Source organism: Myotis myotis, unplaced genomic scaffold (assembly GCF_014108235.1).
Source record: "Myotis myotis isolate mMyoMyo1 unplaced genomic scaffold, mMyoMyo1.p scaffold_m19_p_14, whole genome shotgun sequence".
NCBI lineage: Eukaryota > Metazoa > Chordata > Mammalia > Chiroptera > Vespertilionidae > Myotis > Myotis myotis.
This window is the reverse complement of record NW_023416318.1, coordinates 51,056,461-51,071,641: the sequence shown is the minus strand read 5'-3', so window position 1 is coordinate 51,071,641 and position 15,181 is coordinate 51,056,461. Positions and strand designations below refer to the sequence as shown.

The following is a 15,181-nucleotide window of genomic DNA, read 5'->3' as shown; positions in this document are numbered from 1 at the left end:
TCTGCAATTCTCATCCATAATCCCAATTTCTGTCTTTGTTTTTATCCAGTAGCCTCGCTGATGGTACTAATGTTATTTCTTTCATTGTTATAAATGTAACCTTGAAAAAATAAAATTATGATAAAATGTCCATTTTCTTTTTTCTTCTGGATTTCCACTTAAGTTTCATTTGAAAAATGGCTGGGATCTACTGCTGATGGATTAAATAACCAAAGGTACTCTTCAGTTTAAAAAACTAAAAAGACACAGTAGGAAATTAATGCAAAATAAGTGATCAGTACAACACTAAGCAGATAACTCACCTTGCAAAGGCAGGATCTTGACCCCAAATTCCTCTAGGCATCCGACGGCTTGGATAAGGTCCAGCTCCTCTTCAATGGCAGGGGGCTTGTCTATGATCAGCTGTAAGCAGCACCTAAGAGAAATGAGACCCATTTTAAAAAGCAGTAACAAGCTTGGCTGAGTTGCCTTTGTATATTGAACAACATAAGATCCAACACATATTTATCAAAAACCTACTACTTCCAAGTGTTCCGCAGATGCTTTCTGTTCTCTCTCAGTCCTCAGGACAAGCCCGTGAGACAGGCAAATAGCATCACTTGCTTTTTGAGGAAGCCACAATCGGAGCTCAGAGAGGTAAGTGATTTGTGCAGGGTTACACTGATAGGAAGCAAGATATTAGAAAGGATGAAAATAAAGACGGGATGCAGATAATTTCCAGCTATTCTTCTAGCAAAAACAGAAATGTCTTGATTCAGTGACAATTTTGTCTCCCCCGAGACCTGAAAAAGGAAGAGGCGGTTGGTAATGTACTAATGCGGCAATAAAAAATAGGAGAAAGTGATTTGCTAATTTAAGAATCTGTAATAACTTTGAAATATTTTAAACAAATTCTTTAAAATCCAGAGACTGTCTGGCCAATGTGCCTCAGTGGTTGAGCATCAACCCATGAACCAGGAGGTCATAGTTGGATTCCCAGTCCATTAAAGAAGAATAAAACAAGCTGACATATAGTAAAATTATATGTATTCATATGGAAAAATCTTCAATATAGATCATAAATGAAAAAACAGCAAGATACAGAAAAGTATGTAGAAGTAGTAAGCACTTACTTGTGACTTAGGAAAGAAGGTAACATTTAATATTTTGGAAGGACACATAGGAAACTAATATAAAAAAATAGCTGAGGGGTAAAGTCAGGGAAACTAGAATGAGGAGAGAGGCTTATTGTTAATGTATATCCGTTCTGGATTGTTTGACTATTTTATCTTGTGAATATTCATAACTGCTTCCTCTATCAGAAATATTAGTTAATAAATAACAGTTTAACCAATAAGAATGTATGGGCTATTTCTACATTTAATACCACTGGGAACATTTAAATACATCCAGCTCACAGGTCTCCATCAGTTTGGTGCCACATTATAGACTTTTGACATCTTTTAAAAATTAAGGTTGTCCTGTGGCAGAAAAAAGGGATGGAATGAAGGAGAAATACAGGAAGGGCAGTTTTTAAAATTGTCTCTGAGAACGCCTGCCAAAAAGATGTAGGTCAAACCACTCCCCGCTTCAAAGGCTACTCTATTTGGTATTTTCATCATCTGACATGCAATCCCTTGTGAGAGAAGACAAAAATTTACTATTTAAACAATTTCATCAAGGTCATGGTTTGAGAAAACATGGTTTTTCTCTGTGGTAAGATATCACTGGAAGAAACAGTTACCTTGAAGTTTTGCTAGAGTTGAAATAACTAGTCATTTGGGGGTAAAAATAAATCTAAATAGCTTCCACAATCATTATGTCAAAATAAATTCCAAATGGGCATAAAATTCCAATGTAAAAATAAAACCATCAGAGTGGTAAGAAATGATAATAAAAACTATTTTAATGGCCTTAGGAATTAACAACCTCCAAAGGATGACACAAAAGACCACAACCATAAGAGGAAAGAAGAACAATCAAATTTTTAAAAAATTCTGATAGCAATTTAAAAGATAAATTATATAAAATAAAAACTTGGCAACACAGTTAAAATGTTTAAGGCAGGCAAAGGGCAATGTCCCTTATGCAAAAAAAAAAAAGGTCCTAAGCATCAACAGTAAAAAGGTGAACTCTAAACTTCCAGTACAACAGGCCAATGGGGAACTGAATTCATATTCGAGAAATTTCCACCTGTAAGGGAATTCTGAGCTTTATCATCTCATCTGAGCGGAAGCCATGGGAGGGAGGCAGACATCACCTAACTGTGCTGGAAACTGCCAGAACTTGAATTTCCAGGCTGTCACCGAATCTCTTCCCACAGAAGAGGAACACAGCCTACAGATAATCAGCAGAAATGACGATGGGGAAGCGTTCTGGGGAAAGGGGTCGAGAGGAAGCTGATGAATATTCATAACACAATGAAGCTTATTCTCTATGCAAGCAATAAATAACTGTGCCCCATACAGCACGGACAGGGTACAGGCGTGTTAGTGGATGTTGTAAGTAAAGAATAAAACCCACGATGCTGTCTGTGTCCTGACGCCCCGCCCCTCGGATGGAAGAACACAGGCCCTCTACCTGGCCAGGTCCATGCAGCTGTCGGTGAGGCTGGTGGAAGAATTGAAGTACTCCCTGCTGGCAGCCAGCACCAGGTCGACGCTGGCCTCGTAGCTCACCCTGTGCGGGGCCTTCCCTCTCTGGGCAACGCTCGCTGGCGGGTGTGCGGGGCCCGCGCAGCAGTGCATCATCTGCCCAGCCAGGTGGATGTTTTCAAGGCGACTGGAACACAGGAGACTCTCTGCGAATATCTGGGGAAAACAAGAAACTGGAATGAATGCTTAAAAAAAGAGGATTCGATTCTCAACTCAGTGAAGGTTCTGCCGTCCAAATGAAATAAATTACAAATACTCCCATCCTGGAGGTAGCAGCTGTGTATGTTGCAAATACACTAAATGATAACGAAGCACACTTTTATGCTATGTAAATTTCACCTCAATTAAAAAACTCCCTCTTCTAGAAGGAATAATTTAACCAAGCAAACCAATATTAAACATAATATTCTAATTGTGTTACAATGAATATTTAAGTAAAATATCTAAAGTTCATTCTCATTTCAAAACAGAATCTATTAGAATACTGTCCTACACTCAACAGGGCCACTCTGTTTAAACTATTTAGAACCACTTCAATTTTTAAAAATAAAATGTTTGAATATAATACATATAATTCACGACTGCTTAAAGCATCTAAACTCAGTCTTACTAATTAAAATAGCCAAGCTACCAATGTCATACCTAGACCTAGCCACTGAAATTACAATGTACCACATAACATGGAGGCTTTTTTCCCAATCTGTAAATTAAAGTTATTTAAATGAAACAAGAGCCCCTGATGGGAGGTACTCATGCAAATATCACTGTATTCCACTAGGCAACAAATATCATCAACTGACATAAATTGTTTCCTATAATTAAGATAGTTTAAAGGGGGCCAACATATGGTGATGGAAGATGATCTGACTTTGGGTGATGGGCACACAATGCAATACACAGATTATGTTTCATAGAAATTACACACTGGCAACCTATCTGATCTTATTAACCAATGTCATCCCAATACATTTAATAATTGAAATAAAACAAAAGAATACTGCAATTATGAATGTAGAATTTATTATAGAAAATGTGTGAGTGCAAAAAAATTAAAACCAGCACTAATCACAAAAAGGAAGATTACTTACTTCAGAAATGTCTTAAATAAAGACAGCCTTTTAAACCTACACTAATAATATCAATATATAATTAGAACAAGGACTTCCCTAAGAATGCTCTGCCCAAAAATGCCACTGTGGATGCAGATAGCACAGAAATAGAAAAAATGAAAAAAAGATTTCGTGAAGAAAAAGAGTTTCCTTGTCATTAGTAATACTGTCCAATTTTCACGTTTCTAGGCTTCTGAGGAAAGCATCTTTAGACAGGCCTTTACTGAAATTACTGGTAAGAATAAAAGTATTAATTGTGACAGAAAGCACATCACCCTAACCACTTATACCTAACAGGTGAAAATGGCTCACTCCAAGTGACCCAAGTAACTTCGATGTAACAGTTTCTCTGATCCTTTGGAAGGAGTCAATGCCCAATACTGAAAAATACAATTTACTCACTAAAATGTAAAAGGCTTTGCTAAAATGAAGAATACAAATTTCTGCTCTTTAGGCTGTAAAATATTTTCAAAATTCTGCCAGTGAGCTTACAAATTATTTTCCAAGGACAGCAAAACCTAATATAAGGGCCAAAAGTCAGTAAGATAATACAGTATAATTTAAAAGATATCCTATCTAATAAAGAGAGAATATGCTAATTGACCCTCACGCCTTCACAAAGATGGCAGCGCCCACAGCCAATAAGGAGGAAATATGCTGACTGACTGCCCCGCCTTCAAAGATGGTGGCACCCACAGCCAATAAGGAGGGAATATGCTAATTGACTGTCACGCCCTCAAAGATGATGGCACCCATAGCCACAAGATGGCTGGCAGGGGAGAGCAGTTGGGGGTGACCAGGCCGGCAGGGGAGGGTAGTTGGGGACGGCAGGGGAGGGCAGTTGGGGGTGATCGGGCTAGCAGAGGAGCAGTCAGGCATCAATCAGACTGGCAGGGGAGTGGTTAGGGGGTGATCAGGCTGGCAGGTATAAGCAATTAAGGGCAATCAGGCAGGCAGGCAGGCGAGCAGTTGGGAGCCAGCAGTCCCAGATTGGAGAGGGTACAGGCTGGGCTGAGGGGACCCCCCGCCCCCAGTGCATGAATTTCATGCACCGGGCCTCTAGTTAAACAATATTTAACAAGGTAAGTTTGCCAAATCTATATTACCTGCTTCTAGAACCGTTTCAAAACTGTTACAATATGCTTTCAAATGTTTTCTCCAAGGTGAGAAACTAATGGCCAGAAGTCACTGAAATGCCAAAGCCTAATGAAAAGGTGTTAAAATGTAATAAAAGTGATTTAATATGTCAAGTTGTTTATGACACGTTGCTCCACACAGGAGCTAGTTCAAGTGTAATATACTTACTAACAATTTTTTAATCAGAATCAGAAACAGGAAAATACTAAAATAATGTGACTCCAACTTAAAGACACCAATTCAGACATACAAATGACAGGTTTGGACCCCAGGTGCATACAGATATTTTTACCCTGAAACTGGAATTCAAGTTCCACATTAGATACAAAAGAGAAGTTGCTGGCAGTTGTAATGGTCTGACACTGTAACCATAAATTAAAAACTTTATACTCGTTCAAGCATTTAAAAACGTGAAGCTCAAATTTAAAGCCATTCATTTCTCAACAGTCTGCATGCTCTTTTGTTAAAATCGCCTTGAATTAAAATACCAACCTACTTCATAAAAGAGGCACCTATTTTTATAATTCTCGTTTTATCAACAAGTCATGCTTTGCAGAGCACAGTGACACAAGAAATAGTCTATATTTTGTATCAAGCTTAACAGGAAAATTCAAATAAGAACCCTTTTTTGTTCTTAAAATTAAAAATGGGTTAGATACGTTTTTCTATACAAACTATGAGAAATTTGGTGTAAAACACGTCTCTCCCAAAAGAACGAGTAAACCCCCGTCGGTTGCCTCCCAGTGCATTAACGACCCGCCTGCAGGAGCCTCTGTGTCCCAGATCCGAGACGCACTGGGGAACGCGGGGGTGAGCATGATGCGATGGTGCCCACCGAGGAGCTCATGGCCAAGCGGAGGAAACACACAGAAAGAAGGAACTGCACTGAAAAGAAAGGCAAGTCACCCGAGAGGACAAAGGGAGGCTTTGTAGAGGGCGTAGTGAGCTGAGTCCTGAAAATGATCAGCGATTTTCAAACAAAGGCAGGAGAAGTAAGTATATCCAGGCACAGGGAACAGGCGTGCCGTCGCAGAAACGTGAAGCAGCACGGCGCGTGGAGGGATCCGAGCCAGATCTGCCGGAGCGGACGGGGCGCGGCACCTGGCGGCCTGGTGGATGTCAGAGGTGAGCGGGGACAGGGAGGCGGGAGTCCGCTGCGGCTTCCGAGGCCGGGCCGAGAAGTGGGGGTGACTGCTGGTAACTGACAGGGAACGAGCAGCAAAGGTTAGGAAGGAGGGTGTCTGTCTGGAAAGATCTGTTTTAGAAGAAGAGTGTGGGTCCCTGTGAACGTGAGACGTGGAAGTAGAGAGACGAGGTGGAGGATTATTGCAGGAGAGATGAAGACAGGATGGGTTTCTCAGTAAATAAGGCACAGTACGTAAGCTTCAGTGACCAGAACTGGGGAAGGGAGAGGGGTCAGGTGTGACTCAGAGTTTCCTAGCTGAGGACTGCTGACCCACTAACTAGATGGGGTTGCAATGAACAAAGAGAGGGGAGAGAGGAAGCGAGGTAGAAGGGCACCCAAACTATGAAGCGCTACTCCATCACCAGCTATTACTCCACAGGACCACTTCCAGCGAAGTCACTGCTCCCCACCGTGTGTCCAATAAACGATCTGTATCAACCAGATTTCTACATCCAAGGAGAGAAGCCACACCATGGGTTACCTCGTAGCAAGCATCCGACTCCAGGCACGTGTAAACGCTCTGCTGCATGGCCAGCATGTCCTGGAGCAGCGTCCTCCAGTGGGACTCACTGACGGGGGGCTGCCTGGGGGAACAGAGGAGAAAAAAATAATAATGACAAGTCCTGAAATCTCTCCAACGGGCCAAGAGCGGAAAAAACAAAAACACATACACACATACACACAGAAAACTGCTGCCACCATTCTCTATGCCACAAGCTCCCAAATAATCAACAGAAACATATCTCGTCTGAATCTGCAGGAATAATGTTGGGTTGAAGACAGGAAAGCCGGGCAGCACTGCCTCAGTGCTAGAGATGCTGCCAGGCGGCTCCTCATCAGCCGCCTAGACATGAAACTGGGAGAGTGCTACCAGGCAACAGCCCAGGGAAACCCCTGGGAAGGCCTGGGGCCAACCAAAGCCCAGTGCGAAAGCGGCTGCATCTAGCAGAGAAAGCACTGGGCCATGGGAGATGGGGTCTCCAATCCCACCTTCCTCACTCTGCAGCCCTCAGCCGGGGTCTGCTTAACTTCCACTACACATGTGGACCCAGAGGCCACCACCGGCCACACGTGGCATCGGTCCAGACGCTGGACCCACAGCACACCAGCAAGGACATCACCTGTTCCTCTCAGGGGGAGACTTCGCTGCAGTCCACAGAGCAAGTGGTCACAGGATTCTGCAGGGGTTGCCTCCCTCCCAGGTGCCAGCCCAGATGCAAGAAGACGGAGCCTCACAGTGTAGTTGCAGGATCCAGCCTTTCTAGCTTGGGAAGAGCTCATGCCCCACAAGAGTCTGTATCTTTTGTAACAATTCCATAGGCAGAGTTTCCAGGTCCCCTCCAGGACACGCCGGTGACCACACCCAGGTGTCCTAGTTCATTTACAACCCCTCCCGGGCAGAGGAACGTGCTAGACCAGCAGCGAGGCCCACCCGAGCCGGGTGATCAGACACCATTTACGCTGGTAGCCAGGGTTACAGAGCTAGAGAGTTAACGGTTCAGACTCCCCTGCAGACGAGGAAAGGGCTTTGTTAACAATTTCACCCACAGTCACCTATCAGCTGCATGGTCGTGAGCAAGTCATTTAATATCCCTGAATTTCAGTTGCCTCACTTAGAGCCCATCTCAGAGAGGGGCAGGAATGGATGAGAGTAGCTTTGATGAAACATAGGCATTGAAGCAAGATGTCCCTAAGTACTATAAAAACAATCACTTGTGTGGATTTAAATATGTTTGTTTCTTAATTTCTCTGAGCTTCAGATTCTCTTTCTGTACACTGGGAGGATTAACTTAAACAAAAATGTGTGAAGACACTCCCCCCATTTTTCTGCTATAAAATTATGTTCAATAAATGTGAATGTGAATGAATGAATCTGAAAGTTACAAAAACATTTGGTTTTCTATAGTCACATGCACGGCTACTCGCATGGTCTCGTGGGAGTAGAGTTGCTTTGAAATCCTCTTGCCTCTTTCGATCATTCATCTTTGTGGAATATATATGAGCCTGGAATCATCATTTATCTTTACTTTCTAATCTTGAAATTCTACATGATCATGAATCTCATTGTTTGAAAAGGGCAGGTTTTGTTTTGTGTTGCACTGTGTTTGTCAAATGCCAAGTGAATGTTTCTTTTTCACGCATCTTTTCTTTTTTATGCATTGAAAACAGGGCAAACAAACGGTTTGTTTATAATAGCATTGGCATGAGGGGGGGAGTGTATATGTGGGATCATTCCTATGAGAATTCTAGTCTTCAGGAATTTTTCACCTAAAACTATTAATAAGTATATGCTTTATTTTGCTTATAGCATTTAATATTTATTACATAAAATAAAAAGTTACTTCCTTCCCACATTCAATAAAGCATAAAAGGAAACTTTCCCCCCAGCATACAAATACACAAAACTGATATATTGGCAAGTCTTCCAGGAAAATCCCTGCAATGTTCACAACAGTGAGACCCTGGTATGTGAACGCTGTAGGTGGGCCTCCAGGAATTAGAGGCGCTCTCAGATTTGGCTGCGGAGAAGTGGCAAAGGGTTTGATGAAGCGAGTGTCCACCTGGCACCTGAGGATGAAATCAGACTAGGTACCGTCTAGCTGAATTCAAGTTCTCACGGCCCAGCTGTTCTCCTGGAAGCCATCAAGGCTAGGACAGATGGCATTATTGTTTCCTCCACATGGCTGTCCATAAGTACAGGTTCTAATTAAAATAGATTATAGGGCATTATTTACAATGGCCTTCTTAAAACATGTTCAGTAAATAAACACCAGGAGTAGAACTTGAAGGGGTTTGCAAATTAAGAGAGAGATCTCTGCATACAAACACTATGTGTTAGTTACAGCTTTGCAATAGAAGTGCATTTTCCTGGGAGAAAGAGTATTACACTCTAGGTGGTAAAACTTGATCTGTGACAAAGAAATCCACCACCTGGATAAGGTGAATGAGAGCAGTCTGTGGGTACAGAAGGCACAGCTACTGTAGCATATGTGAAATGATACATTTCAAGTTGACTACTTTGGTTTTTTGTTTGTTTGTTTTTTGGTTTTTTCTTTTCTTTTTATTTTTTTTAAACTTATCTTTATTGTTGAAAGTATTACATATGCCCCCTCTTTTTCCCCCTTGATCCCCTCCTCACTCCTACCCCCTCCCCAGGCCTTCACTGCACTATTGTCTGTGTCCATGGGTCATGCATACATGCATATAAGTTCTCTGGTTAATCTCTTCCCACGCTCCCACCCCCTTCCCTCTGAGAATCTTCAGTGTGTTGCATGCTTGGCCATCCTACACATTCACAGGAAGCAGACCGCCAGGACAGAAATCACCTTCAGGACGTCAGAAGTACTTGAGGGACTCAACGGAAAGACAGTAGATAATCTACCAGCAACAACAGAGCTTTCCTATTGACGAGTAGCTTCAAACTTGGCATGATCAGAAATAGTGACCATTCGTTTATAGTTGTAAAAAAAATCTTAAGACGTAAGATGCCAAACCCTTCTAAATTGCTCACTTAGTAATTATTAAGAGAGGGCCACTGCTATGCAAGGTCCCATGTTAGATGTATGTGACTATGACACTTGCCCTGGAGAAGCGTATGGTCAGAGGGAATATATGACACCTATGTCAATCACTACAGTGCACTGTGGAAAGAGAGAGGTAGAAAGAGAGGCAGACACGAAAGCAGGGACGTGCTAGGCAGGAGAGTCCTTGGACAAGCCAACACTGGCGGCATTACATAAGCAATTTTCACTGTCAATTGAGGCTCTGACTGCAGGAGTCGCCTGGGAGGTATAGGTTTATTCTGCCATCTCATGGCTGGTACTGCTTGAGGGCAGGTATAATGGGTATTAATTCCCTTATAATCCCAGCATAAAAGGCCCAATTTATATGCTGCCAACAAGAAGGGCACTTCAAACGCAAAAACACAAGATAACTAAAAGTGAAAGGCATACCATGCTAACGGGAAGACCTGTGAACCATGCCGTATATCACAAAATATAGCATGCTAACACCAATAAAAAAAGAGGAAAATAAATAAAAAGCACACACATTGGAGAGAAAGACGTAAAGTCATCTCTGTTCATGGGTGACGTGGAAAACTCTGTAGAATCTCCAAAAAAAAACCTACTGGAGCTACTAAATGAGTCCAGCAAAACTGGAAGACACAAGATCAACATATCAAAATTCAACTGCATTTCTACACATTAGGAATGAACAATACAAATATGAAATGAAAAACAGTAACACCAAAAATGATAAAATATTTAGGAATACACTTAACAAAATAAGTACAAGACTTATACACTGAAAACAGCAAAGATCATTAAAAGAAATTAAAGACGTACGTAAATGAAAAACATGCTGAGTTCACTGACTGAAAGACTTAATACTAATTTAAGACAGAAATGCTCTCCAAGTGAATCTATAGACTCAACATAATCCCCATCAAAAATCCAAAAGATTGTTTTTTGCAGAAAATGACAAACTTAATTCTAAATTCATATGTAAACACAAAGAACCCAAAATAAACAAAGCAACTAATATTATCTAATTTTGAGGCCCACTGTATAAATCTACAAAGCTATAAAATTTTGCTAGCTATAGAAAATCTTTGTGGGAAAAATCTCTCAATATGATGTCCAAAGCACAATCAAAAAAGAAAAAATGAATGAACTGGACTTCATCAACATTTTAAAAGTATGCTCGTTAAAAGACACTGGTAAAAGAATGAAAAGATAAGGCACAGACAAGAGAAAATCTTTGCAAAGTATATTTAATAAAGGACTTGTATCCTGAACATGTAAGAACTCTCAAAATTAATAAGGAAACAAACAACCTAATTTTTAAAATGACCAAATGGCAAATAAGCACATTACTCATTAGAGAAAGCTATTAAAACCAAAAGTAGAGACCACTCCATACACCTATTAGAAGAGCTAAAGTTAAGAAGACAAACCATAACAAGTGCTAATGAGGATGTGGAGCGACTGGAACCCTCCCACGAGACTGGTTAGAAGAGACAATGATACAATTACTGCGGGAGACAGTTTGGCAGGTTGTTTTTTTTTTTAAAGTTAACCATCCACCTACCAAATGATGCTACCATTCCATTCTTATGGATTCATCCAGAAGAAAGAACATGTCTATACAAAGACTGGTGCATGAAAATCATGGCTTATTTATAAGAGCCAAAGCTCAAAACAACCCAAATGTCTGCCAACAGGTGAATAAACAAAGTGTGATAAATCCATACAATGGAATACTATTCAGCAAGTAAAATTGAATGAATTATTGATCCATGATACAACATAGATGAATCACAAAATAATTATGCTGAGTGACAACGCCCCCCCCCCCCCCCCCCGCAAAGTGCTTACTGTTGATTCCTTTTACATAAAATCCTAGGAAATGTAAAGTAATATATAGGGACCAAACAGTGGGTGGGTGGCAGCCTGGAGAGGGGATGGAGTGTGATGAAGAGAAGCAGTAGGGAGGGAAGTATAAAGGGGCAGGAAAGACAGTTAGGATTTACCCAGATGCTTATTATCTTGAGTGTAATGATGGTTTCATGGGCATATACATCTATCAAAACTTAAATTCTACTCTTTAAATACGCCAATTTATTGTGGGTCATGTATAACTCAATGAAGAAGAAAAGAAAAAAAAAGCAGCCTTATTTTTAACCATATACAAGCATCAACCAATTTTATTACTCACTTCCGACCGGTGTGCCTGGTCAGTCTAACCATCAGCTTGCGCGCCTCTTCTGCGCTCGACTGAGTGTTTTTAACAAATGAAATTGGCTTCTCAAGGCCATGTTTCTCCAGAAGCTCTGACACGCTGGAAGTGAAAGAAGACCTTTCAAGTCTGGCTACCAAACAAAGTCTAAGCATCTTAAATATTTAAGTAGCAGTTAGGTATTTCCTATTAAAAAAACCACACACACACATAGAACAACCCAATTTTATATATTACATTAATTCTCAGAAAAAAGACAAACAAACAAACCAGTAATTATATATCAAATCATTTTTCCCCTACTGATTTTTACTATAATATGCTTGGAAGAAGTAACAAGCACACAAAAAAGCATAACATATCTTTCTCTCCAAATCCTTTAATATACTTTTCCTGACTCTAAAAGCATCAAGTCAGTAAAATAAGCCAAATTTATCATTTCAATACCCAGCTTTAACTCTTAACAATCCTATTGAGTATTTTGTTACAGGCAAGGCTGCTAAAAAAGCAATAAGCAAAGAATTTCATAGTTGGAAAGCCACAGAAATATCATAAGACTCAATCTCCCTCCAGAATCCATTCTATAAACATACAAAATATATCAGAGACTTTCTTGGTCTCATATGAACCTTCTTGAGATATTCCATTCCATGACTATCAGCAGGACATACACCGGGAATACCTTGCCAGACCTCACATTTATGCATTAAATACTTCTGGGCTTACGGAGAGACTGGTTAGCATTTAATCACTCTTCACAAAGACAGGTTTCATGGGTCATGTCACCTGTCACGTCAAAACATTTATCACCTATTAATGACTATAAGGTGGAACAGAACTAAAAAGTTCTTATTTTAAAAGGTCAGCAATTAAGGTCAACAGTGGAAGGCCGGTATCATCCAGAACCTACAAGATGGTACTGTTCCCTGGAGGGACTGAGAGTATAAGCGACTATGAGGACCTCCCACAGCTACAACCAGTGACAGAGGGTGAAATAAATTGTTTATTTCACTGTAGATCTTTGAGGCAGTTCAGTTTCACAGGGGACAAAGGCAACCATGAAGATTCGTAAGGAATAAATCTATACTGACTTAACCCAGTGAACTTCAAAATATCTTTATACTAAAGTCCTTTAATTTGAATGAAAATAATTTCTAATTCACAGATTCCAAATTATTATACTTTTCTATACATATTACCACAATAAATCAATGTTATTATTTATTTCCTATAATTTCTATAATTACATATAGGAAGAACAAAGTTTATCATTCCTAAAATTTTATTTTTAATACAAATAGTTAAAAATTATACACAACCATAATTACATACTTATATAAAAATAAATACTAATAAATATTAGACTTCCTAAATGAAAATTGGGAAATTTCAGTCTCCAAAAGAGACAATTTGATTTTTCATTTGACAGTAAAAGAATATTACTACAGTTACTTAAAGGCACTAGTGCAGTTTGCTATATCTGGATATTCAATCAAATGTATTGTCCCAAAAAGCGAAGTTAGGAGTATAATGAACACTGTTTGCTGATAAATGCAGTAATTAGTACAGGAACTAATTTTTTTTGTTGTTTACCTACAGTGTGCAAAGTACTTTAAATGCTTACTCTAATGTTAATTCCATAACCTCATGAGTTCAACATCAGAGATACAAAACCCTAGGCTGAAAGATCACACCACTGGTAAATGGCCACACCTAGATTTGAACACAGGTCTACCAGTCTTCGAAGCCCATGATCTTACTACTCTAGCCATTTGTAAAACAAGCTAGTGCTATATTTGTTTGAAGACAACTCACTCACAAGAGTCACACGTGCATCGGTCCAACTGGAAATGGCTGCTAAGCATATTTAGAGTGACAGTTCTTAACCAGCACAGAGCCACAGACTGTCACTCTTCTCACCTGAGAATCTGCTCCAGCTGGTCTACCATGTCATGAAGAGCGGTGGTTGCCTCTGTCTTAGGGCTAAAGGATTAAGAAATAAATTACAATTAAATTCCAGGAGTAGTTCTTTAAATAAAGTTCAAAACTCACTTGACTGGGAAAAAAAAAAAAAAAAAAAAAAAAAGACACGCTGTTTCCTGAACTTAATACGTCACAATTTTCCACAGTCCAGGTGAAATTCCAGGCCTATCTCCTGAACTTGTTCAGCATCTTTCATGCCTCAAGAGACTAAGATAAAACATAACAGAGTAAAACAAAATTCTCTATTTTACATTAGCAAGACTTGGGCAACTATTTTCTAAAGAACTCTAAATTCAGTTCTACCAAAAGACACAAGCAAAAAAAAAGAATTATAAACCAATTGTCTTTTTTCTTTTAAGAAGGTAAGGAGGAAACTGTCATTTATTTCTGTTTTTGAACCAATAAAACAGATAAGAAAGTGGCCCCGCATGATGGCTTCCTCCCGGCCTGTCTACACCACCTGTGATACCCTGGGAAGCTTCCATCAGGATCCTAAGTTCTTGGTTCTTCTTCATATCATCACTCCCTCTCCAACCACTTCAATATGAAGGAACCAGGGGGAAGCAGGGCCATCAGTAAAAGCAAACCCTTTGTGGGGAAGCACGTGGACAGGGGACTGAGAGAAACATCATCATGAAAAAGTCACACACTAGTGCAAATGTGCCGGTCGGGCAGCCTTCGCATGGCTCTAGCACATACAAGTGAAGGCAGCAATTTGGCAGCTGCTATCAAAGTCCTCTTCCATCCTCTACAGCTGTGTCCCAACCACGGAGGGAACGCTGGCAACAGAGCTGCCACACTGACCCAACTGGATTCCCGCAAGATTGGAGGGTTTTCTTAACAAAGAGACCAAGTAAAGTTCTTTGTCTGGACTTGGACAATTAAAAATGACCTAACTTGAACACAAAAGTCTCATTATTTAGGAAACGATCAATCTGTCCTGATTCTAAATCTACTTGGCAGTTATTTAGTGCAATTTACAAAGATTATACTATCTTTTTGAACCAAATTTTAAGACTTGGACTAGAGTGATAAATTAAGGTATATTACATTTAAAGTCTTTCCAAAAAAAAAAAAAAAAGATCATTTGTCAGATCTAACTTCCGTTAACATCCAGGAATAATATTTTTTAAATTATCAGTTAATAGCTTGGTAATAAACATTTGTCACTGATTGGCAAGAATATAGTTCTTCCTTTGTGAACTGACATTCACAAACACAATGACAAAAGGTTTCTTTCAGCCAGATGAAGTATGCTGCCTAGGTAAGATGCACAAAAGTTTAATTAAATTTAGTAAGTGATTGTTCATTCTCTAAATGGCAAAAAAAAAAAATATATATATATATATAGTTTACTATTTGGTAACAACCACTGAACCACCAAGAAAAAACAA

The 15,181-nt window shown here is 39.9% G+C and overlaps 1 protein-coding gene across 2 annotated transcripts in view; it reads right to left on the bottom strand.

Moving 5' to 3' along the window:
• NBAS (NBAS subunit of NRZ tethering complex) overlaps positions 1–15,181 on the bottom strand; it is a 209,243-nt gene that overhangs the window by 97,831 nt on the left and 96,231 nt on the right. For both annotated transcript variants that reach the window (XM_036335298.1, XM_036335299.1), the window contains exons 27-31: positions 13,725–13,787; positions 11,784–11,906; positions 6,547–6,649; positions 2,560–2,789; positions 303–415 (exon numbers count right to left, since the gene is read on the bottom strand). In XM_036335298.1, coding sequence (XP_036191191.1) covers positions 303–415; positions 2,560–2,789; positions 6,547–6,649; positions 11,784–11,906; positions 13,725–13,787 — 632 coding nt within the window. The remainder of the gene's footprint in view (positions 1–302; positions 416–2,559; positions 2,790–6,546; positions 6,650–11,783; positions 11,907–13,724; positions 13,788–15,181) is intronic.